Source organism: Pochonia chlamydosporia, chromosome 1 (genome assembly GCF_001653235.2).
Source record: "Pochonia chlamydosporia 170 chromosome 1, whole genome shotgun sequence".
NCBI classification, from domain to species: Eukaryota; Fungi; Ascomycota; class Sordariomycetes; order Hypocreales; family Clavicipitaceae; genus Pochonia; species Pochonia chlamydosporia.
In genome coordinates, this window is record NC_035790.1 from 2,239,030 (window position 1) to 2,262,401 (window position 23,372).

The 23,372-nt window shown below is 51.5% G+C and overlaps 10 protein-coding genes across 10 annotated transcripts; 6 read left to right on the forward strand and 4 right to left on the reverse strand.

Annotated features, from left to right (window-relative positions):
• Nucleotides 1-1,259: 1,259 nt before the first annotated feature.
• Nucleotides 1,260-2,083, forward strand: VFPPC_12813 (ADP-ribosylation factor GTPase of the ras superfamily; the record flags this gene model as incomplete). Its single annotated transcript, XM_018290590.1, has 4 exons — nt 1,260-1,407; nt 1,552-1,796; nt 1,864-1,929; nt 1,991-2,083. The coding sequence occupies 4 exons, from the start codon at nt 1,260-1,262 to the stop codon at nt 2,081-2,083; spliced, it is 552 nt and encodes a 183-aa protein (XP_018148715.1).
• A 1,127-nt stretch (nt 2,084-3,210) lies between these two features.
• VFPPC_12814 (AAA domain (Cdc48 subfamily) domain-containing protein) lies at nt 3,211-5,580 on the reverse strand (the record flags this gene model as incomplete). The annotated part of the gene is made up of 1 exon (XM_018290591.1): nt 3,211-5,580. The coding sequence occupies one exon, from the start codon at nt 5,578-5,580 to the stop codon at nt 3,211-3,213; it is 2,370 nt and encodes a 789-aa protein (XP_018148716.1).
• A 470-nt stretch (nt 5,581-6,050) lies between these two features.
• On the forward strand, nt 6,051-7,155 carry VFPPC_12815 (ribosomal protein L6.e.B, cytosolic; the record flags this gene model as incomplete). The annotated part of the gene is made up of 3 exons (XM_018290592.1): nt 6,051-6,164; nt 6,571-6,906; nt 7,003-7,155. The coding sequence occupies 3 exons, from the start codon at nt 6,051-6,053 to the stop codon at nt 7,153-7,155; spliced, it is 603 nt and encodes a 200-aa protein (XP_018148717.1).
• A 625-nt stretch (nt 7,156-7,780) lies between these two features.
• Nucleotides 7,781-10,025, reverse strand: VFPPC_00559 (dipeptidyl peptidase III; the record flags this gene model as incomplete). The annotated part of the gene is made up of 3 exons (XM_018280553.1): nt 7,781-8,553; nt 8,614-9,839; nt 9,901-10,025. 3 exons carry the CDS (start codon nt 10,023-10,025, stop codon nt 7,781-7,783), a joined length of 2,124 nt encoding a protein of 707 aa, XP_018148718.1.
• Nucleotides 10,026-11,439: 1,414 nt separating this feature from the next.
• On the forward strand, nt 11,440-11,873 carry VFPPC_15171 (hypothetical protein; the record flags this gene model as incomplete). Its single annotated transcript, XM_018292924.1, has 2 exons — nt 11,440-11,512; nt 11,590-11,873. 2 exons carry the CDS (start codon nt 11,440-11,442, stop codon nt 11,871-11,873), a joined length of 357 nt encoding a protein of 118 aa, XP_018148719.1.
• Nucleotides 11,874-15,012: 3,139 nt separating this feature from the next.
• Nucleotides 15,013-15,728, forward strand: VFPPC_00561 (glucokinase; the record flags this gene model as incomplete). Its single annotated transcript, XM_018280555.1, has 2 exons — nt 15,013-15,234; nt 15,294-15,728. 2 exons carry the CDS (start codon nt 15,013-15,015, stop codon nt 15,726-15,728), a joined length of 657 nt encoding a protein of 218 aa, XP_018148721.1.
• A 1,778-nt stretch (nt 15,729-17,506) lies between these two features.
• Nucleotides 17,507-19,056, reverse strand: VFPPC_00562 (branched-chain alpha-keto acid lipoamide acyltransferase; the record flags this gene model as incomplete). The annotated part of the gene is made up of 2 exons (XM_018280556.1): nt 17,507-18,777; nt 18,882-19,056. 2 exons carry the CDS (start codon nt 19,054-19,056, stop codon nt 17,507-17,509), a joined length of 1,446 nt encoding a protein of 481 aa, XP_018148722.1.
• A 655-nt stretch (nt 19,057-19,711) lies between these two features.
• Nucleotides 19,712-20,837, forward strand: VFPPC_12816 (mitochondrial ATPase complex subunit ATP10; the record flags this gene model as incomplete). The annotated part of the gene is made up of 2 exons (XM_018290593.1): nt 19,712-20,088; nt 20,162-20,837. The coding sequence occupies 2 exons, from the start codon at nt 19,712-19,714 to the stop codon at nt 20,835-20,837; spliced, it is 1,053 nt and encodes a 350-aa protein (XP_018148723.1).
• Nucleotides 20,838-21,084: 247 nt separating this feature from the next.
• VFPPC_00563 (vesicle transport v-snare protein) lies at nt 21,085-21,912 on the reverse strand (the record flags this gene model as incomplete). Its single annotated transcript, XM_018280557.1, has 3 exons — nt 21,085-21,588; nt 21,620-21,757; nt 21,844-21,912. The coding sequence occupies 3 exons, from the start codon at nt 21,910-21,912 to the stop codon at nt 21,085-21,087; spliced, it is 711 nt and encodes a 236-aa protein (XP_018148724.1).
• Nucleotides 21,913-22,366: 454 nt separating this feature from the next.
• On the forward strand, nt 22,367-23,209 carry VFPPC_15172 (60S ribosomal protein L35; the record flags this gene model as incomplete). Its single annotated transcript, XM_022428956.1, has 4 exons — nt 22,367-22,369; nt 22,669-22,808; nt 22,900-23,125; nt 23,204-23,209. The coding sequence occupies 4 exons, from the start codon at nt 22,367-22,369 to the stop codon at nt 23,207-23,209; spliced, it is 375 nt and encodes a 124-aa protein (XP_022284678.1).
• Between the last annotated feature and the right edge of the window lie 163 nt (nt 23,210-23,372).

A 23,372-nucleotide genomic window follows, 5' to 3' on the forward strand; every position in this document is an offset into this window, starting at 1 on the left:
ACGGTAATGTTTAGGTCACGGGCTTTTCTGGGTCCAGAGGTCCATGAGTATCGTCAAGATTCGATGTTTGGTTGCTGGAGAAAAGGAGGCCAGTATGGATAGTCCAGTTGGTTGTGATCAACATTTGCGGTGACTTGATGCTCACAGAAGCACATGGAGGCTTCTTTAAGTACAAACTAGAACTGCTGGCAGGATTGGATTGGCGCCAACACGGACTTGACTTGACATTGGAGACAAGTCTGCACCAGACTTTAGTTAGACCAGACGTTGAAGACATGAGACCAAAGCCGAGAAACGGACCACTACAGAATGCCCGGAGCTTGGATTTCTCTTCCTACTAGGCTGAAGTACTTGTACCCAGACAACCAGACCAAACTGGACACCCACCAGCCAGCCAAACCAGCCCACTTGGGACCACTTTGCTTGCTTGCACCATCTTGACTTGACCAGATTGACCCGTGCCTCTCCAGTCTCAACCTCTGGTCGGTCTCTCGCACTCTCTCGCACTCTCTCTCTCTCTCTGTCTTCGCCGCTAACAACTTACCGCCACCTTCTGCCCCTTCACCGACCTGGCCAAAAATCATCCAGCCCGCGATAACTCTCTTTCTCCTTACCCACTCCTGCACGCCCACTCTCCCAACCATCCCGCGATCCATCGACCAAGGAGTAAGTCGTCTCTGTCTGCGCCCTCGATTATGCCCGTCATATGCATTTCCCTGTGCACTCGAGTCCATCAGAAATGATTTGAGCTTTGTTTGCCTCCGTCGCTGTCTTGCACAGCCCTCTGTCGACTGTCGACTGGACCGGCCGAAGTCTGCCTCGAGGCTCAAGTCAATCCTGTCACGCCTCGGTGCCGCACACACTGTGAACCCACCCACTTAACCACTCGTTGAAATGCGGCAGCCTATCCCTGGACATGTGTCCTCTGCTCGCGCACGAGTATATCAAGTCTAGTCGCATCCCCAGGACCTATTTGTTGTTTATCGACAAGTCGTTTAATTGACGTTGAATTTTGCATCGACATTTGTTTTGTCATTGCATCATTTTTTTTTTTTTTACCTTTCTCCCCTCCATCCTCCTTGCCTGCCAGCCTTGAGCCCACAACAAAAACCCCTCCCTCCTTGACTGGCTTACTTACGCGTGGCAACTAGGACACATATCTCTCGCCGGTCGATCTCTCTTCTCTTTTTTCCCTACCTCTCATCCCACCACCGTTCAAAGTTTACGATACACAGGCCTCGTCGCCTCAAATCGCAATCATGGGTCTCGCCTTTTCCAAGATCTTCGACAAGTTGTGGGGGAAGAAGGAGATGAGAATTCTGATGGTCGGTCTCGATGCTGCCGGTAAAACCACCATTCTGTACAAGCTCAAGCTTGGTGAAATCGTCACCACCATTCCTACCATTGGTATGAATCCCCGACCTTTTTTGGACCGCCCAGCCAATTATTTCTGAGCGTGGTGCTCTTTGCTCAACGCCAACTTGCTACCGCCTTGCGTTCCCGCAGGCACGCTTGCCCACACAGCTATACTAATATACTGGTTCCCGCCAGGTTTCAACGTCGAGACTGTCGAGTACAAGAACATCCAGTTCACCGTGTGGGATGTCGGTGGTCAGGACAAGATCCGTCCTCTGTGGAGACATTACTTCCAGAACACCCAGGGCATCATCTTCGTCGTCGACAGCAACGATCGTGATCGTGTCGTCGAGGCCCGTGAGGAACTCCAGCGCATGCTCAACGAAGATGAGCTGCGAGAGGCTATCCTTTTGGTCTTTGCCAACAAGCAGGATCTTCCTGTAAGTTTCGCTGCTCTATCCCCCTCATCTACGTCACATGTCAGATTGGTCTAACCAAGTCGTCTAGAACGCCATGAACGCTGCCGAGATTACCGACAAGCTCGGCCTCCACAGCTTGCGGCAACGCGCCTGGGTACGTCCACAAAAGATGCCCAAACTCGCAAAGCTAACTCACTAATTTTTGTGCCCAACAGTACATCCAGTCCACTTGCGCCACCTCTGGTGATGGTCTGTACGAGGGTCTCGAGTGGCTCGCTACCACCCTCCGCAAGGCCGGCCACCAGTAAACATCATCCACGAGAAGCCTTTGATCAACTCCCGCTTTCTCATTCGTACCCCCTCATATCACGTACTCTCTGCAATACCGGACTTCCTTATAGTGAGGTTTCGGTTGTAATTTGAAAAGCTATCGATCAACCAATCGAATCAAAATTTTAGTCTATTATTCATCGTTCGTTCCTGTCCGACTTGCGCATTGTCTCTCTCCAAGGTGTTGTCGTGAGGCACAGATACATGTTGAGCCTTCAACAAAATGCAGTTCCATGGATAGGCACGTGCTCCAAGGACAAAGACTTTTTTGGTTGAGTACAGCTTGGATCATCGGGCAATCGAGACAAGGGCAAGCAGTTGGCCTTGTTCAGTCAAGCGATCGCTGTATCGGGTTCTCCAGAACTCCATTACTCTTTCCCGACTAAACCCCAATGGAACAGACATTGCGAGTATGGTACAGAGAGGACACGACATGAGGAGACGGGTGTTTGAGCAGAGGTAAAGAACGTGGTTTACGCTGTTATGTTTTCGTCCTGTTTGACTTGCTCTTTGTCTCTCGTCGTCTTCTCTCTTCATTGCGCTAGATTGGGCGGCGTTGGGTTTGTTGTACAGGCCTCCCGGCTGGAGAATAACCGTAGCGGAGTGACCAAGCGATGGTGTGATGGATGGATGGATGAAGGAATGGAGAAAAGGAGGTTCTTTTAAAAAATGGTTCTTATTTTTTAACCTGTGGTTCATCATGTTCTCGGGGTCGGTCTGTTTCTTTGGCTTTTGTGTGTTTTGACTCTCCGCTTCCTGGTATGGCTTAGTTTTTTGGCCGGGTAATTGGAAGGGTATGACAGACAGAGGATGAGTAGGAACAGAGCGAATGGGGTGGTAGACATTTGAAGAATGGAAGAGTGTTTTTTATCCTTAAACTACGATGCACGGCAGTTACGAGGGAAGTGTGAGTGAAGTGTTTCAAAATTAAGTCTACTGCGTTTTCATGTGGCACACGCGGGTATCAAATCATTGAGAGGAGTGTGTCTAAGTACAGGTAGTATGACAGGCATACTGCTCTCAAGGCCAATATGTCCAAAATAATCCAAAAACTCCGTGCTTCCAAATGACATACAATACATTACATTGCATTACATCAAGAGCTTCAACTAGTAGGCTCAGAAGCATGAATTACTTCCAGTCCACTGTTGTCCTCTTTAATCTTGACCTCAGCAGCCTGCCCCATCTTCAACTGCCCACGGATAATCTTATCTGCCAGTCCGTTCCCAATTTCATTGGTAATAAGTCTGTTTAGCGGCCGGGCACCAAATTTAGGATCGTACCCACGCTCAGCGAGCCAGTCCTTTACGGCATCTGGAACAGTAAGCTTGATGCGCTTATCGTCCAGACGTTGCTGAAGCTCATTGAGACGGATGTCGACAATGTCCCTGATGGCAGATTGCGCGAGTCGCTTGAAGATGATGAAGGAGTCGATGCGGTTGAGGAATTCGGGGGGGTAGGCTTGAGCAACAACGTCCATGACGGCTTTGCGGACAGACGGGTCGATTTCTCCGTCTGGGCTTTCTTTATAGGGGTGGAGTTGGTTCTGGCCGACGAGGATGTCGGCGCCGAGGTTGGAGGTCAGTACGATGATTGTGTTTTTGAAATCGACCTTGTGGCCCTGCGCGTCGGTGAGGTACCCCTCGTCGAGGACCTGGAGGAGAAGGGCGGATATGTCACGGTGAGCTTTCTCAAACTCGTCAAAAAGTAAGACGGCGTAGGGCTTGCGACGGACAGCTTCGGTGAGTTGGCCGGCGTCATCGTAGCCCACGTAACCGGAGGGAGCACCGATGAGGCGCGAAATTGTGTGTTTTTCTTGGAATTCAGACATGTCGAAGCGGACGACTGCTGATTCTGTGGAGAACAGGAAGCCGGCGAGCTTCTTGCACAGTTCTGTCTTGCCGACACCCGTGGGGCCGAGGAAGAAGAAGGATGCGAGTGGTTTGTTCTCGCCGCTGAGACCGGCGCGTTGCAGGCGAACGGCATCGGAGACGGCCTTGATGGCGTCGTCTTGTCCCTTGACTGCTTCGCTGAGCGTGTCTTCCATGTGGACTAGCTTCTCGATGTGGCCGGAGGTGAGCTTTGAGACGGGAATACCTGTGATGCGCGAGACGACGTTGGCGATGTCGTCGGACGTGACGGAGTCGTGAATCAGTGCGTCTTCGGACTGTTGTTGTTGGCTCTCCTCGTCTGAGGGCAGCTTCTGTTCGAGATTTGGAATAACGCCGAAGCGGAGTTCGGAGGCGCGAGCGAAATTTCCCTCTCTTTGTGCTTGCTCGAGGTCAAATCTAGCCTTTTCAAGATCCTCTTGGACTTTTTTGACTGATTCGATCTCGCTGCGCTCCTTTTCCCAACGGGTGTTGAGTTGGGATATTTCGTCTTGGTAGCCTTTTAGATCCTTTTCAAGCTTCTCCCGGCGCTCTTGGCTCGCGACGTCCTTTTCTTTGCGTAGGCTTTCTAATTCAATTTGGATAGTCATGATCTTGTGGTCGAGACGCATGATGTCTTCGGGCTTTGATTCATGCTGCAGTTTCAGATGGCTGGCAGCTTCGTCCATCAGGTCAATTGCCTTGTCTGGTAAGAAACGATCCGTGACATATCGATTGGACAGCGTTGCAGCAGCAACCAGTGCTCCGTCGGTGATGCGAACACCGTGATGTACTTCATATTTATCCTTGATGCCGCGAAGAATACTAATTGTATCCTCGACCGAAGGTTCGCTGACAATGATAGGTTGAAACCGTCGTGCCAAGGCTACGTCCTTTTCAATTTGTCGATACTCATTGAGTGTTGTGGCGCCGCAGCATTGTAGTTCACCGCGAGCCAACGCCGGCTTCAACAAATTGGATGCATCAATGGAGCCTTCAGCCTTGCCAAGTCCAAGCAAGATATGCAGCTCATCAATGAAAAGAATGACCTGTCCCTCTGCCTTTTGCACTTCGTCAAGCACCTTCTTCAATCGCTCTTCAAAGTCGCCTCTGAACTTGGCACCAGCTATCAGAGAGCCCAGGTCCAAGCTAATGACCCGCTTGTTCTTTATACTTTCTGGTACGTCACCCCGAATGATCCGAAGTGCGAGACCTTCGAGAATCGCAGTCTTGCCCGTACCAGCATTTCCAATCAAGACGGGATTGTTCTTTGTTCGTCGAGAAAGAATTTGAATCGTTCGCTGAATTTCCGCATCTCGTCCAATGACCGGATCAAGTTTGCCGTCTCTTGCTCGAGCTGTGAGGTCGACTCCAAACTGTTCTAAGGCTGGCTTTTCCTCTTCGCCGCCCATATTCATGCGATGAGTTCCCCCAGGAGGATGCGGCCGTCCGTTTGCATAGCATCGTGTTGCAATCGTTGGGAGTATTTTGAGCGGCGTTGCGCGAGCAGATTGGGTTGCAGCCAGTCGCAGAGCCGGTCGTGAAGATCGTGCTGTGGCGCCAGCTACTCGCTGGGCCGAAGCTATTAATTGTCGTCTTGCTTGCATATTAATTGCATATACTCTAGTCCGAATTGATCGAGCTTAAGTGCCGCCCAAGTGATCAAAGGGAGCGATGGTAAAAGGTGCAAGAGGTGCATCCATTGAGGTCGAAGCTTCGACACTCAAAAGTATGCAGAAACCTTGCGCTGAAAAGCTCCGGTTCTGAGAACTACAAGTCACTGCGAGCAGCTTCTCGCAAGTTCGGCTCTGGCCGGCGCATTCCCATGCCCCACAAAAGTGCCGTCACCACTTATCTTATCATCACGTGTGTCCAGCCCCATGTCCCACAAAGTTGGGCACTGGAAAAGTTGGTCAAGCAGAGCGTCCGTAAGCGGTTAGCGTCTGAGGGTTCACATTTTGCCTCCCACAAACTCGCTAGCGGCTTTCACAAAGAATTCTAACATTTTGGGCGAGCATCACCAAACGTGTCTTCCTTTCCTCTCCACAGCCCAACAAGACACATCCCGAGAGTCACCATGTCGGCGAAGCCCACGACCAAGAAGTTCGGGAAGTCGACCCGGGAGGTTCCCGCTCCCGCGGCCAAGGCCCAGAAGTGGTATCCTGCCGACGATGAGAACGAGGCCAAGCAGGTGAGTTTGTGGTGATGGTGACGCCGGTGATATGATTGCGACAGACAAATTCATGGTAGCCCTCTATTCATTGAGGGAAGAGCAAGTATGGACGAAGGGGATCGCGCGACAAGGACAACAGCGACTCGAGGATGCAACAATGGCCGATATGTCGTCGGCGGCAAGCAACAGCACATGTCAACAACCAACCCTGTGATATCGTCACTCGGCAACATAAATGCACGAACAAACAACATCCCATATTCGAATTACTCGAATGCCATTGCATTAGAAAACCGACCCTCGATTCCACCACAATTGGACATCAAAAACCAGGGCAAAGGGGCTACCATGAATTTTGATATGCGCACATGCAATTCAATAATACAAGCACGAGCAAGATAACTAACCAAGCGTCAACTCACAGGTCCGCAAGGCCATCCGTTCTTGGACTCCCCGCAAGACTCTCCAGCCCGGTACCGTCCTGATCCTCCTCGCCGGCCGCTTCCGTGGCAAGCGTGTTATCCTCCTCAAGGCCCTCGACCAAGGTGTCCTCCTCGTCACTGGCCCCTTCAAGATCAACGGTGTTCCTCTGCGACGAGTCAACTCCCGATACGTCATCGCCACTTCCCAGAAGATCGATGTCTCTGGCCTTGACGCCAAGAAGGTCGAGGAGATTGCTCAGCCCAAGTACTTCACCGCCGAGAAGGCCAAGGAGAAGGCTGGTGAGGAGGCTTTCTTCAAGCAGGGAGAGAAGGCTCAGGTACGTTTTTAAAAGGAGGGGGTTGGACTGCAAAAAATATTGCGAGCCCTCTCCGATCCGTTGACAAGTTACAAGCGACTAACACGCACACTACAGAAGAAGCAGATCAACAGCAGCCGTGCTGCCGACCAGAAGGCTATCGACAAGCCCCTGATCGCCAACATCAAGAAGGTCGACATGCTCGCCAGCTACCTCGGCAGCTCTTTCAGCTTGCGAAAGGGTGACAAGCCCCACGAGATGGCCTGGTAAACTACAAAACTATTTTTGTCTTTTTGAAAACCAAAAAAGGATGAGAATTTGTTTTTTGTCAGTTCACTAGTTTCAGAAGCGAGGGACTTGGAGGTAGAAGGGGCGTGTGTGGAAGTGCTAGCGCGGTGTGGTACCGAAAAGGAACGGGGTCGTTTTTAACGGTGCGGCAACGGGTTGTAGAAACGGGAAACGGGTTCTCCGAACACATAGGGCTGGTTTGGCCAATTGCATTTGGAAGTTGACAGGCATCGGTCACATCTTGGCGTCTGTAATCAGGTTTTACAGTCAAAAAATCAAACGAGCATAAATGAAGAGTTCTACCAGGACACCTGGTGAGCCGTGATGATGATCCAAAACACACAAATCCGAGGAATCAACTGTCCCAGTATCCGTATTAGAAGATGTCGTGTTCAGTGATGTGTGACTTCATCTCTCGCCCCAGTCGATAGAGAGCTCTCAAAGGCCAAAGATGGCGATTTATTTGGATTTTGCAATTTGTTTCATTCATCACTTCCTTATATGCCATTTTCATTCTAATCTACAATGTAGCACAATTATGCCATATTACTTTTTACCACCACTATTCGACATGCCACAACTTTCCATTCCACATGCTATGCATCCCTTACAAATCTCTGTCAACCCAGCTCTGGATGATGCCGACAAGACTGGGATCGTAGTGCTTGATAGAGACCTTGCCAGTAGATTCATCCAGGGTCGTGTTGGCCTGCACAAACACCTTACGAGGCTGCTTATTTTCAAGGACAACATTTCGAACCTTTGTGCCCCAGAAGTCAAGGTCAACCTTTGTCATCTCATTATAGAATTTGGTACCAGTCTCAACATCAGCAGTAGACTTGTAAACATGAAGTTTCTGCAGGTAGTCGGCGACGGCTTTGCGACCAGTGGTGAGAATCTTGGATCGATCGAGATGAATAGTCAGATCAGAGAGGTCTTCCTTGGTATAGTGCAGCTTGCAGAAATCGTCTCCGGCCTCGAGGAAACACTTGAGAATAGAGAAGCGAGCTTGGCTGTGAGCCTGTCCCCACTTCTGGCTCTTAGGGTCCCATAACTCCGTAGATGCAAGACCAGCGCGAGCCATAGACAGATACGAAGCATACAAGACATCGCCGGCCTCGCCATCCATATTCAAGCTACCATCTCCGAAGCCAAAGATTTTTAGAACAGGGAACTCGCAGCTAAGGTGCATAGCAACCAGTTCCGCCCGGCACTCCTCATATGAGGCGGCAAGACTGCCAAAGACAGAGCCCCAGGTTTGGCCAGGCTTATACCATGTCGTAATGGGTTTCTGGGTGACCGGACTAACGGGGGGGTTCTCCTTGTCAAAGTTGAATACTCCTGGTGAGGTTTCTTGGAGAAGTTTACCGCAGCCGTGACCTTTGCGAAATGAGTTAGTTGACAAAACGTTCCCGGGAGCATAGTGATTGCACTACTTACCAGTCAACTCGTGAAGACCGACTTGAGCCTCGAAGGCGGCGTCACGGTACTTCCTATAGAGTTCCAAGTCCTCATCACGGATGAAAGGGATTTTCTCATTCGGCGCTTTGGCACTGAGAACGTTACCGAGCGATACATTCTTGAACCCCTCGGTCTGACGAATGTCGTCATAGTTGGGAATATTGATACCAGCAGGGATACCGGATCCAGCAAAAGTCATAACCTCCAATGATGTAAAATCAGGAGACAGGAACTTGTCCTTTTCAAAGTCTTTGCCCCAAGGAAGGAGAGGAATGAGAGTAGGAGCAGCAGCAACGAGTTCGCCAAAAGCACGAGTACGCTCCAGGTTGACCATGGATGCGAAACCCTCCCACTCGCCACGCACACCAGCAGGATCACGGTAAGTCTCCACGAACCCAATATTACACTCAACCATAGGGCCCTTGTCCTTGATCCAGTCTCTCTGGGAGTCCTTGTAGGCTTCAAGAGAGCCGGTCTCAAATGACTTATTGTAATTGAGGTGCATACTTTTTTGAGTATCATTGTCAGCATTGTCGGCTGCCTCCTTCATGTAGGCAGCAATGCTCTTCATCTCACTGGCATAGTCGCCATATACGAGTCTAATCTTCTTTCCCTGCAAGGCACCGTCCTCAACAGTGAATTCTGTGTCTTTACCAATATCACCGCCCTCGGCAGGAACACTGGTGACGGCGGACGCGATGAGGATCTCAAATGATCCGTCGGCATTTTTGCGTAGTCTATTGTTCTCGGGCAGCAACCCTTTCTTCTCCATCCACGCGGAAACGTTCTCAATGTCGTCCTTTGTGATGCTGGGAGAGTCAGGATAATAGGTGGTCATGTGGCCGGCATCGATGAAGCCGAGATGTAGCAAACCAGGCTTGTCGTGGCTGAAGATGCCGCCATTGGTCGCCTTGTAAAACTCGGTCGCCTCGGAGGAGGTTGCAGCTAAAGCAGCGACAGTTTTCTCGCTACATCTGGGCAGAAACTTTGAGTCGCCAAAGCTCTTATAATTTCCATTATTACCAAGAAACATGGCCGCATACTCCAAGAAGCTGGTAAGTTCGGTCTCATCAACACCAGCCTTCTTGCCCAGAGCGTCCCAATCGCCATTGCAGCTCTTGTGCAAAGTGAGAATCAGGTCATAGATGGGCTCAGACTCGGGAGAGATTTGTCGAAGGACAATTCTGGTGCCGGCAAAGCAAGCTCTATTACGGCAGTCAATAAGAGTCAACGCTTGAGACGAGGTCACCATGTAAGTACACTTACTTGCTTATAAAATGAGCATAGCGCTTTTGCTTGTCATTGAGAGCCTCAAAATGGTTCTCGATTTCCAGTCTGACGACGGATGGCGGTTGGTCGGCGAGAAAGTGCTTGAGATCTGTGGAAGCCATGGTGGCCATGGTGGACGAAAATTGTCGAGAAGCGAGTGAGCTGAGGCAAAAGGGAGCAGTACGACGCACGGGAGGTGGTCGACTAGATATTGAGGTCCTAAAAACGGCTGGTCTCACGGAAGAAGATAACCTTCGAAGGACTGCGGCCGGAGTGAGGGACATGAAGAAATCGAGAATGGCTGAGACGCGCAGCCAGACACCAGACCTTATAAAGACCAGCTGTGCAGCTTCCCCTCCAATATTTTCCCCTCTTACGACTGCAGACTGGATATGGACCGTTGACCTCAATGAGTGTGATTCGGCTTGCTATTGGCGATTGGCGGTGCAAAGCTTGGTCTGGTCTGGTCGCTTTCTCGCGGCACCAAAAGTGCCTGAGTGGCTCCTTCGCCTGCCTCGGAGCGTGAGTCTACTAAGGCCACAACGGTTCAGCGCAGGCCAAATGGAGGCTGAAGGCGCCTCTGATAGGCTCTTGCCCGTTGTCATTGTGCACGAAAGCCTCTGAAGGCGGGGGAAGCGCAGGCGACCTCGCCATTTCGCTCTGGCTAGCACTTTCCTGGGTGGCCGACATGCCTATTGCGGCTAGTTCAACAGGCACCATTTCAGGGTCCCAACCAGTTGATGAGAGGGGGCATATGATGTCCGGTCCGTTTGATCTGACAATTGGGATGGAAAAGGTTTTCTGTAATGGCTATTGACATGATAGACACAATATTTATTTGTGCTTGTCACATATATGGTATAGATCAATATCTCTACATATCAATTGTTACCGGCCAGAAGTAAATTTTCGTCGTCAGGGCGAGCCTGACAGTCAAAAGCTGGAAGGAGCACACGACATCTCCTTCCTCTTTCCCCCAGGGACATGTTGTAAACACGGTTGAAGTACCCTGTGGCGGGACCGTTCACTTCAACATCAATTTCCTCACCGTCGAACTTTTGTATCTTTGTCGAATTTAGCCTCTCTTTGATTGTTAATATCTGCATACTCTACCAATTTGCCAAACAAATTTCTATACAGGACTGTGTCGACAGCCATCGTGATCCATAGGCAGCACCACACTTATGGTTCTTCTAGGGTAGCCCGCAATCAATGTCCGTTTCTGTCGTCAAGGAGCAAGCCTTCACCAATGTACGAGTCTAATAATCCCCCTTGGTCGTGTGAAGGCTCCTCGGATATATCTTTGAAGCTTTGGAGCCAATGGCAAGATTATGGAGGTTGATACAACTACCGCCAATAAAATTCCAAGGCACAGGGAATATTTGACGTGAGAGAACACGAATAGCTCTGGGCCGTTTCCCAAGTCCCCGTGGGTAGAACATCTCCAAGAAGCCTTCGCACAACAAATGGGCTAGAAATAGGGAAATATACGGCCATCGAATCAGCGCAGCCATTTGGACTTAGCCACGACGTGGAATGTTAAGCCAACAACAACGACTTGGAGTTCCTAAGGGTTGGTCATTGGCACTCTACGGACCTCCAGCCCAGGGCTGATCGGGGCGTGACGTATGGAATATTTGGCTGTCAAAGGCCACCCACGACCATCCAATGTAGCAATTCTCTAAGTCGTTACCATTCATGGATCTGATACACCTGGCCCCTGCCTGTTTACCGAAGTGCGAGCTCTCCCAGCTAATTCCACGTGGCTCCGGCCCGGGTGGGTTCAGTTGTGTGACGCCGGGTCGACCACAGGTGTGCAGTTTTCTGGTACATACCTAGCTGGTGCAAGATCGTTGTTGGCCTCGTACTGGCTTCATTCCCGAGAAATTTTCAGTCTCGATCAAGCGGTTTTGTTTCAAAAGAACGTCTTGTCACCCCGAGGTTTGTTTCCGGACAAATGGTTCAACTGACAGTGCGTAGCCTGAACGGACCCTCATGGCAACCATCCACAAGATTCATAACCCAGTGTCTTATTAAGAACTCTTGAGAAGTGTCGGAAACAGACGGCTGATGGACGGATGGTGTCACAAAGAATTACTCGGTCAGAGGCTGTACGAGAATAATGCCCAGGTACGGATTTACCTGGCAATTTTGAACACAACTTACCAATGAGCTATGGTCTTCTACATGCTTTTCTGGAGTCTTTACATTATTCACATTGTTCAACATCTGCAGTGCTACGGCGACAGGATGGGTTTTAAGACGAAAAGATGCCATTTGCACTATCTTTGGCATCTCCTCTCTGTTTCTTGGACTCGCTTGTAACACGCCAACTAATGCAAGCTAACAGGTTGGTAGGCAGCGGTCCTTCCCGTGCCTTTCAGCTCCGAACTAGCGGCCGCAAGCCTGAACAGTGAAGCAGACGCTACGAAAACCGACATCAAGCAACTCGTCATGATGAGATATGTTCTAAGCGTGTTTCGACTGGCCGTGGCGTCAACATGGCGATATTACAAGCCACCTGGGACAAATACCCAACATACCCCCACGCCGCTCAATCAATTTTTCACGCTCAAACAGGGCTGGGGCTTGCATGTAGGCCGTCCATGGCCCCACGCGGCAGATTCGGCGTTTGCTGATCAAGTTGAGTTGCCGATGGCAAATGTGAAGTCAGCTATGTCACACTACTTGTCTGGTCTCCTGCTGGCTTCAAGAGGTGGTCTTCCTGGCGGTGTAGATAGTGAGTGTGGTAAGCGGATTCGCAGCCGGCCATATTGAAGAGCCGGCTCGTCTAATAAATGCTCCTGTTGGCTCATTTGGGATCGAGCACAGCTAATCAACTTTCTTGTCGTGTCCAAGTCTGACGCACGGGTTCGCAGATGGTCAATAGCCGATGTACCAATACCTGCCTTGGTATGCCCTGTTGCCTAACCCAGTATTCACCGGCGGCGCAAACCTGCAAGATCGATTGCGCCACTACTGCTTTGGTTTTTTACAATGCGTTACTTCGCTTGTCGCTGGTCACAACACACCGTCCACAATTCTCCAGCAAGACTAGCCACCCGCAGCGGCGTGTCACTGAGCTTGTGGAGTGAAGAAAGGAGGATGTCTTCTAGTGTCAGAGCGCTTTCAATCGAGAAAACGGAGAGAAACAGTCGCGAGGCATCTCCTGCATGGGTTAAAGTGTCTTTCCCAACAGCCAAGACAGCTCGCAAGGATGCAGGATTGATGGAACAGTGACCGAGGTCAGCTGCCACGTACCGGAAGAGCTCCCGGCAGCCCAGTTCGGCGGGTCAAGTTTCGCGTAATGGCTGGAGGCAACAGTCGAGTCCAGGCTGTGTTGGCAATCTGGAAGTGTCGGCCGGGAACAATTTGCCAAACATGAGTCTCGGAACCAAATCATGGAGAGAGACATCCTGCGAGTCCTGTCAACCCGGCTTCGGGGAGAGGCCGCGTGCTGGACATCAGACAAGACATGGCAAAACGTTGTCAGTGGAACCACAGGGCTTCCGCAGTCCAGTCTGGTCCAACTACGAACCAGACATTATCTCCACGCCCAAACTGACCTGACCCGCTATGTTGCGTGGTTTGGGTTCGTTCTGCTGCGAACGTGGAAGTTGTTAGGCTCGTGCTGATATGCAGACCCAAGTTGTCATCCGTGCAAGGCGGGCCAGAACTATACCGCGCTGGGGCTGAGAAAAGGAAACACCCAATATCGGCACAACAAGCAGCTTTGGGCAATTGATGCAGCTTCGACCAGCAGCCATGACCATTTTGGTCCATAGCCTCGGCCACTTTTGAAGCTGTTCTATGCATGTCTACTGAAGGATGTATCGCGACATTTGCTTTCAATTGCCAAAACTCGGGGTTGCGCATCATCCTGGAAGCCTTACTGCCCCCCGTAATGAACAACTGCGCGTTGGTCCTTGGATCCATGTCGAGGAGATGAAGAAAAAGCAAGACCCGATGCACCGGCTGGCCCCTGCCCCATGCACCAGGCAAGGATGCCCACGGCCGACGACGACATGACCAGACCCATGTGGTTTAAACTGTCAAAACTAGTCAGGCAATTGGTTGCAAAATGCTACCAATAGCCACCAGATGCCAAAGCAGACAATGCCATGGCATGGCACGACCGCAAAAAGAGACCTTTAGCCAGACGACGACCAGGTCGAACTTGGACGTCCATCCACACATCCACACAACCTCAGCCCCGGTTGATTCTCAGTGGCCCTAGCTCCAGAATCGAAAATTATCTTTTTAACTAGGGCCAGGCCTGTCTTGTCCGGTTTGGAGAGTACGTCTGGTGTGACACGCCCACGGGCCCCCCACTCCCCTCCCTGATGATGGATGCCCTGGACTCGGTACTCCATATTCGCTCGTCATGGTCATGGTCGGGTTTGGTCTGGTGCTCAGTGCGCCGCTGAGCAAGTTCTGAAGGTATTTAACAGTGTAGTGTCTGGTCGAAGTCACGGAGGCGATTGCGGCGCGCATTCTCCAGTCTAGTCTGTCCTGCCCCATCAATTTTCTCCCTGTCCGGCGACGGCCATCGAAAGCCGGCACTACGACAAGTTTCTTACCTCTTCCCTCCCCCCGTTCTCTCAAATCCCGGGCTTGTTTGTTAGTTCTTAATCAATTTACTGGGGACAACGGGAATCTTCCAACCTGTTTGCCCCTCTGCTTTAAAGCAAGCCCTTGCCTACTTCCGAAGTATTCGAGGTTCTTATTGATTTCTCTTCTTCTTGCCTCCCCACTACGATACGAGGTCAACCATAGTCCGTTTTTGGTCGTGACCATTTCCCACTTGAGCGCGACCTTCAGTTTCTTGAACTTTTCCTATATCTTCTCCAACATCAAGCAACCAACCTTTCTATCGTGCTGCCATAATCGGCTGTACATTCCAAGCTTGACTTTGTCTTCAATACAACTCTTGCGGGAAGCTCTGTCGTCGAACACGCCTGGCCCGACGCTGCCCACTCTCCGGGAATCAAAACTACGTCTTTTCGACTGTGTCACCGTTCTTGCGTGACACCCACGTCATTATTGCAACTCTGAATCGGTCAATTCTCCCCTAACATCAGCAGCGGAATGTTGTCATACGATAGCGCGATGCCCAACGGGCAAGACCAGGCGGCCACTGTGCCATTGCCCTCATCCTCCGTCAAGCCCGTTACGGCCACTGCTGCTGGCACTGTGGTGGCTAATGGCCAGACTCATCACCAGCGGCAACACCACCTTTGGTTGGTTACTGGCCCTGCAGGAAGCGGCAAGACGACTGTAGCTGAGCACCTGGCGACTGCGCTCCAACTTCCGTACATTGAGGGTGACCTTGTAAGTTGGAAAAGTGCCAGAAGAGTGGCTGACGTATGTTGACTAACTCTGTCGTACAGTATCATCCCAAGGCCAATATCGACAAGATGAGCGCTGGCATTCCTCTTACCGATTCCGATCGCTGGGATTGGCTTACTGAACTACGGAAGCAGTCCAACAGCCGCATCCACGATGGTGCCGAGGGAGTCGTTGTTGCCTGTTCCGCTCTCAAGCTTAAATATAGAGACGTAATTCGAGTGGCTGCGTACTGGGACCGCACACTCGTAATCCACTTCATCTTTCTCTATGCACCCGCTGAGCTGATCTTGGAACGTGTCGCTGCTCGCAAGGGTCATTATATGGGGGCCAACATGGTCAAAAGCCAGTTCGACATTTTGGAACGCCCAAGGGAGGATGAAGTTGACGTCATCACAGTTGATGCTAGCGGCGACGTTGAAGATGTTAAAGAAGACGCTCTGGAGAAGGTCAGGGCATTACTGGCTGCGGAAGGGTAAACGAACAAGTCAACTTCTTTTTACCGGCCAATGGCTTCTCATGCGCTTGTTCCCCTCCCCCCGGTTCTTTTTCTTTCTGATATCACAATGGAGCTGACAGGAGCTGCTTCAACGTGAGGGGAGAGTCGTTGGTTACGCATAGGCATGGGCTCTTCGAGTGATTTCATGCAGCGTCTGATTTACATGCAAGTCTGTTTTTTTTTTGGATATTGTTTTAATTGCATTTTGCGGCGTTTGTAAGCCGTCGGACTTTCTCCTTCAAGATATCACCGCTGAGCAACGGATGTGCGAGGTTCGTTCAGCCAAAAAGAAGGTTAAAGCGATAGATATATACATCAGGATAAGAGCTACAGTCTGCAAAGACTACCAGACCACCACACCTCAGGCAACGTCATTTGTCGACATTTCTTGGTTGGTCGCCATCACCATTGGGTCATACGTTTGTGTGGTTTCGGGGGGGGAGGAATGGGAAAGGGAAAGGGGAAGGGAAATAAAAAGGTCAACGGGACCAGACCAGACCATACCAAGTGGGAAAACACTGGTACTGGCACAGCTTGGCGGCAGCGTGTTTGGAGATATGCACACGAAGCAATAAGCGTGGTAATACGTATTTCAAAACAGGATATGCAGAGGAGAGGATATCAATCAATCTTGGCAGCGAATCAATCACGGGCTTGAAAGGACCGGACGGTGTTTGAGCTACTCACCAATGCTATTTCGTCTGTGCATGTGAACTGAGACAGACACATGCGCAACTGCATCAAAGACTGACCGACCTTGACGCCTTCTTCAACACCAAGGGTTGTCTGGTAGTCAAGGCGGTTTAGTCTGGTTAGTCAAGGAAGCCAATGCGTAAACATTAAAGGGCGCATACAGTCGCATACAGTCAGCCGTCCAGATATGCAGCTCATATTAGGCCGTGACGACATTGCCCAATGCTGGCTGCATGCAGCACGCATCCAAATCCGGGGGATGCGGCAATTGATGTCATTGCCCTGGGTATTGGATGATATGACACTTATTCAGTATGTCCCTTTGTTCGGTTGCAATGCATGCATGTGCATGTTGGCTGTGGGGCGGTTGGTCCCGTGTCGGGCTGCATTGTCATGCTGCCTTACCCTGCAGGCGCGTCGTGATTGAGAAACACGGGCACGGGGGTGGTCACGTTGCGTGGGAAGCTGTGCGTGAATGCAAGTAATTGAAAATTGAATTGAAGGGGGACCGGAGTGTGCATTGGGTGTGGATTTATTGACGAGTTGACCTTGACGTAGTTGGAGGAGGGGAGGGAGGGGGAAACGTTGATGACTTGGATGAATACCTAATTAGTTGACCGGTGGCTTAGGATGGAAATGATGGTGAATTAGACCATTTCATTTCTGCCAAGGATTTGCAATGGTGTGGATGGGAGCGAGGTTATGTGCTGTAATATTGCTGGATAGTCTGGATATGCGCGTTGATCAGATGGCCATAACCTGACGGGGAGAGGCGTACAGCGAATGACTTCGAAATTAGTTGACATTATATTGTTGAGAGAGTGTGGTATCAACAACGGTAGACAGACTGCCAAACGACCAATTCTTAGTCCATACTCCGCATTTAATACAAGCCGCCATCTCGTGACACTCCAACATAATCACTTTCGGCAGAAACCAAAGGGCGTATTCACGCTGCGGCTCGCCAGATGAACCATGATTCACACCCATGCCGCTGCCCAACTTGAACTTGAACCTTTTTGCAGTCTTATTCTATTCATTCATTCTACAACGCCCACAGCGCATCTACCGTAAATGCATAACCATAATATCCGGCTCCTCAACCACCCTCCTCACCACATCCGCCGCCCTCGCCATAGTCGCCCCGTCCACGACCCTATGATCAGCGCTCCAGCTAAAATTGCACACATGCTTCTTGACGACATTATCATTCTCATCAAACGCAGGCACCGTCCTCATGCGGCCAATGCCCAGAATAGAAACCTCCTTCTCCACAATCACGGGGCTCAAATACGTGCCGCCGATGTTCCCAATGTTGGACACGGTAATCGTGCCGCCGGACATGTCTGCCGGCGCCAGTTTGCCCTGCTGAGCCAGCTTCTGCAATCGCACCAACTCCGTGGCAATGGAGATGATGTTGCGGGAGCCGACATCCTTGATGACAGGGACGAGGAGACCCTGCGGCGTGTCCATGGCCACGCCGATGTTGTGCTGGGACCGCATGATGAGGGACGGTTTGCTGCCGGCGTCGGCGTCCACCTCCACACGGGCATTGAGAATGGGGAACTGGTACAGGGCCATGGAGACGGCCTTGATGATGAAGGGTAGGTAGGAGAGTTTGTCGGGCTGGCCGTCTTGCACGACGGACGTGGAGAGGACCTTGTTGAGGCGGGTGCGGAGGGCGACGAGATCTGAAAAGTCAATCTCGTCGGCGTAGAGGAAGTGCGGGATGTTGAGGGATCGCGTCATGCTCTTGAACATCATTTGCTGGGTTTGGCTGAGCGGTGCTCTGGTTTCTGTCTGAACCCCCGGCGTGCCGGTTGGCAAAGGAGCAGACGGCGTTGATGTGCTACCGCCTTCTTCTCTGTTCTTGACGAACTTGTAAATGTCCTCCTTGAGGACTCTGCCGTCCTTCCCGGTGCCGTCAATCTCAATGATGTCAATGTTGAGTTCCTTGGAGAGGTGTCGCACCGCAGGGGTCGCCAACGCCGCCATCTTGCCCTTGGGCTTTGGTGCGGACGGCGCATCGCTAGCCGGTGCGGCACTGCTTTGAGATTCGGATGGCGAGGGTGTGGATGGTGTTGATGCCTGTGGTTGTTCTTGGCTGGGCGCTGGAGTCTCTGGCTCTACCTCCCCCTCAATGTCGATATCGACAAACGGCTTGCCGACCTTGGCCATTTCTCCGGCGTCGTAGTACAACTTCTTGACCGTGCCTGTGAAACGGCTTGTGATTTCTACGGACGCCTTGTCGCTTTGCACCTCGCATAGCGGTGAGAACTCTTCGACGCGGGCGCCGGGCTCGACGAACCATTGAATGACTTCACACTCGACAATGCCTTGTCAATGATAAGATGTTAGCCGTGGCGTTCTATCGCGTAATATTGCTTCCATGTCGTGGTGCCCCGCCCTTGGAACAACACCACACATAAGAGGAACGCACCTTCACCAATATCCGCCAGCAGCACAGGCTTCACGGCGTATAATCTCCTTGACTCCGTGAACCACCGGGGTGTCGATGCTCCTGCCATTGTGCCCCTCCCCATGGCCATGTTGCCAATGGTCTTGGAAGTCTGCAACTGCCTCCGCAGCACTCTCGAGCCGCGTTGTAGAAACATGGTGTCTTGTCGGCTTGCCTTGCCTGGCAATTGGAATTTTCCTGGGGCAAAGTGCTGTTAAAATCCGGCAATTCCGAAGAGCTTGAGTAAAAGAATCAACGGGGCACAGAGGTTGGTAAGAGACGAAACGGAAAAGTGAAAACAGACGACTACAGATAAAAAGACGGCTTTGTGTAGGACGTTGTTGAATAGGCCGAGTATAGCATGGCTTAAGTCGGCATTGGCGGGTCCATGGTTGAGCCGCCGCGAATAGCCGAGTCTGGGGGAGATTTGCGCTCAGATTTTGATGGATTGATGACATATGGACTGGGGACTGGTCAGTGGTCAGTGCCTTTCGGTTGCAGCTGCCACTACCCACTGCCCACTGCCCACTGAGTCCAGGAACCAATCCATTCGATTTGGTCAGCAGTGCACCAATGGACCAGATGTCTGGTGCTGGTTTGACAAGGCAAGGCCGGGCCACGGAGACTTGGCCGAGTGGCACGCTCCAGGTCATCTTTGGGGAGCTAAACTGCCACACTCTAGCCTGACCGCCTGCCTGCAATGGCCAAACGACTGACGACCTGGCCAAAAATTTACGGAGCACTGAACGGTGCATCGTCATAACGACTTGAGCACATTCCGGGACTACCACACCCCGTCCAGATCTTGCGACATGTCGTCGCGCAGAATAGGTCTGGCCATCGCCAGCTTCACCTCACGGCAACCTCCCCCATCACCCCTAGCAGCATGCATCTATTGCCAATGGCGGCGCAACTTCACCGTCTCTGCTCTCCGAGCGCGATCAGAACCTCCTGCCTCCGGAACATCAATGGACCCTAAGAGCAATGTTGCTGGCGCTCCCATCGAGGCACCCCGGAGTTATGGCAAGCGAGTAGACGAGGGCTTCACACCCAAACCCCTCCCCCGGCCGATTGGTATGCCGCTACCCCCAAGGGCCGGCGAGAATACGGGCATCGACAACCGAAGCCTGAAGCAGCGAAAGGAGGATTTTGGGGACTACGAAAAACACATCGCAAGAAGAAAGGAACTGTACGACACACCACGATCCCCAAATTTGCAAAACTGTGCTTTTCAGCAGCAACTAAATGCTAATTCTCTCTAGAACTGCCAAAATGTCCCGCCCATACTTCCGCGACTGGGGCAATCTCCAATTCCACCAAGGCAAATCCTTCATTGCACCACCCCGACTCTTCAAAGCAGAACTATCTCTCTTCTTTCCAAACTTATACGGCGAGACGCTGGTCAAAACCGACACGGCGCCCCGCGACACCACTCCCTTGCTCACGGGGAAAGCCACCGTCGTTTCCATATATAGCAGTCAATGGGCTGAGCAGCAAGCCGCCACATTTGCGTCCAGGGAGTCGAACCCAGCTTTACACGAGGTCCTCGACAAGAATGGGGATCTTGCGCAAATGGTCAACATCAACTACGAGGACAACAAGGGCAAGGCGTGGCTGGTGAAGCTGTTCCGTGGATCGTTGAGAAAGCGATTCGTGGAGAAGGACTGGGACAAGTATTTCCTTGTTCAGCGGGGCATCACGGATGATATCAGAGAGTCCATCGGCTTGCTGAACAGCAAAGTCGGCTACACGTATCTCGTCGACCACCACTGCCGCATTCGCTGGGCAGGCAGTGGACCTAGCCATCCTGAGGAGAATGCAAGCTTGGCAAAGGGTCTTGCTCGGCTAGTCGAGGAGATTAAGCGGGATGCTGGTCGGCCCGCCACGGCGAGGGAACAGCTCCCCGGTAAACCTCACCTTGAAAAGCAGAGCGCATAGAGATGATTCAAAACCCAGGCGACTTTTGAGAATACTTCATCCGTCAACTCGAGGAATAATGTTTTGTACCATAAATTAAGGCCATGGGGTTCCTTCATCCCCCCTTTACTGTACAACTAGACAAATAGATAGACCAACGCGCTGATACCCCCATATCCATAAAAAAAACGCCGGCCAACATGCGAGTGATGACATGACTCTGCCCCAGCTGTTCCGTCCCCAAAGCCGTCATGCCTTGCTACCAAAATCATGACAAGAAAAAGAAGACGAGAAAGCAAAATGCAATAAAACACCCCATAATAATACCATCTCTCCTCTTTCTAGCTGATATCCTCGTAATCAGCGAGTTCATACCAGGCACCTTGCCCGCAGCCGTGGTAATCCGCCGATTAATGCTCGCCAACGTCTCCCGCTGTATGTTGAAGGTATCCTGCACAGCGTACGCCTGGCTCAGCACACTATCCGTCATCTCGTGGCTCCTGTCGATGCGACCCCTCTCCTGGAGCATGTACTCTGCCTCCGCCGACTCGGGGTTATTCGCGCGGAAATTGTCAATGTCGGACCTCACATTGGTGAGGAGGTTGGCCCGGTCGCGAGCCTGTTGGAGCGTGCTGCGCAGTCGGTTGAGGTCGCGTCTGTGGGCGGCGAGCTTCTCCCGCAGAAGGGAGAGGTTGTTCTGCTTGAGGGCGGATGAGGTGAGTGTTGTTTCGGAGTCGAGGAGCCGTGCTAGTTGGGAGATTGTTGTGTCGCGCTGGTTTTGAGGTCTGGTTAATTTGTAGCACTCGCAGCTTGGTGGGATAACTTGCCTTTTCCAGTAGTTCTTCGATTTTTGCTTCCGTTTGCCGTTCATCATCTGTCGGTTTAGGTGGGATGCTGGCGGCCGATGAGAACTGCGAATATGTATGGAACAGGTTCTCGGTCTGTTGTTGTTAGCCAGGGGGTTCGATCTTGTGATAGACCGCATGCCGAGAGATGGAGAGCATTGAATTGCCCAGTCACAACGTACCTGAGTTTCTAATGATCTCGCTTGCTGTCGAAGTTGGGCCCAGCCCGCACTGGCTGAAGGTGCAGCCATTTTGAGTCCGTTGGTCAGTGACGTTGTCGTCGTAAAGATGCAGGCTTGGGAAGAAGCACAAGCAACCGACTTGTCCTTGTCTCAACGCCAGCTCCGTCGTCACACTGTCCCCAGAGCCGGACCGGACTCTAGTCCCTCTAGGGAAACTGGCAGAAATCGACACTCTCACCGCCTACTGGTGGTGTCCACTTCCGGGCCACGAGACACCTCACGTGATCTTCATGGATATGGGTCGTTTGGTAAAAATGCAGCCAATTAAAATTCCGTATTCTCTAGTCAGCGCACACAACCACCCAAACCCTAGGGCAATTTTTCCACCTTCTCGGCAAACTTCGACTAAATTCTCAGAGAGCCATTCGATCCATCGCGACAAGGACGGTCACGGTCGAGGCTGACTTCTACTTACGCACTCCGTCGACACACTTCGCACATCACCCCATCGAAGACCATCAAGATGGTGAGTCCAACGCTTTGCTTCTGCTTGAGACGACGGAATTCCCCATGGTAGCATTTATTTCTGGACGAGCACGCAATCGCCAACGATTTCGATATCGAATCCTGAACATCCAATGTTGGAATGGAAAATATTCATCCACCCCAAACCTGCAATCGTTCGACCAGCATGATGCAAAATTTCCAGAAGGACACATCGTCTCAACGCCCTCGCCAAAATTACCGTCAAATGCTGCCTGGGGAATTTCTGTCTCATGGAATCGGAAAACTGCAATAGGACCCTCAAATACTGACCATTTCTAGTCGTCGGGCAAGGTTAAGACCGTCCAGCTTTGGGACAAGAGCAAGGATGATTTGATGAAGCAGCTCGGCGAGCTCAAGACTGAGCTCGGCCAGCTGCGCATCCAGAAGGTCGCTTCTTCCGGCAGCAAGCTGAACAAGATGTGAGCAACCATCCCCCCTCCAACAATCGATATCAATACCACGAGCAAAGACCATTCGACAATGACAAAATGCTGACAAAATTTCCAACAGCCACGATCTGCGCAAGTCCATCGCCCGCGTTCTGACCGTCATCAACGCCAAGCAACGCTCCCAGCTCCGCCTCTTCTACAAGAACAAGAAGTACGCCCCTCTCGACCTCCGTGCCAAGCAGACCCGTGCCATCCGCCGCCGACTATCACCCGAGGACAAGGCCCGCGTCCTGGAGAAGACCAAGAAGCGCAGCACTCACTTCCCTCAGCGCAAGTTTGCCATCAAGGTACGCCCATATCACCGTCTTTTAAACCTCTACTCCCAAGGGACACATGTGACACACTGTACTAACATATGTACTCAGGCCTAAGTGCTCAAATCGGTACTAGGAGTTGATGGGGAGGGGAAAATGAATTGTTATGGGTAAATCTGGGTAGTTTTTCCATATTTCGGAGGCGTGGCGTCCTTTTTTCCTTCACAAGAAGAACAAAACGGCCTTCCGGAAACAAAAATTTGCATCGCATATGGCTCAA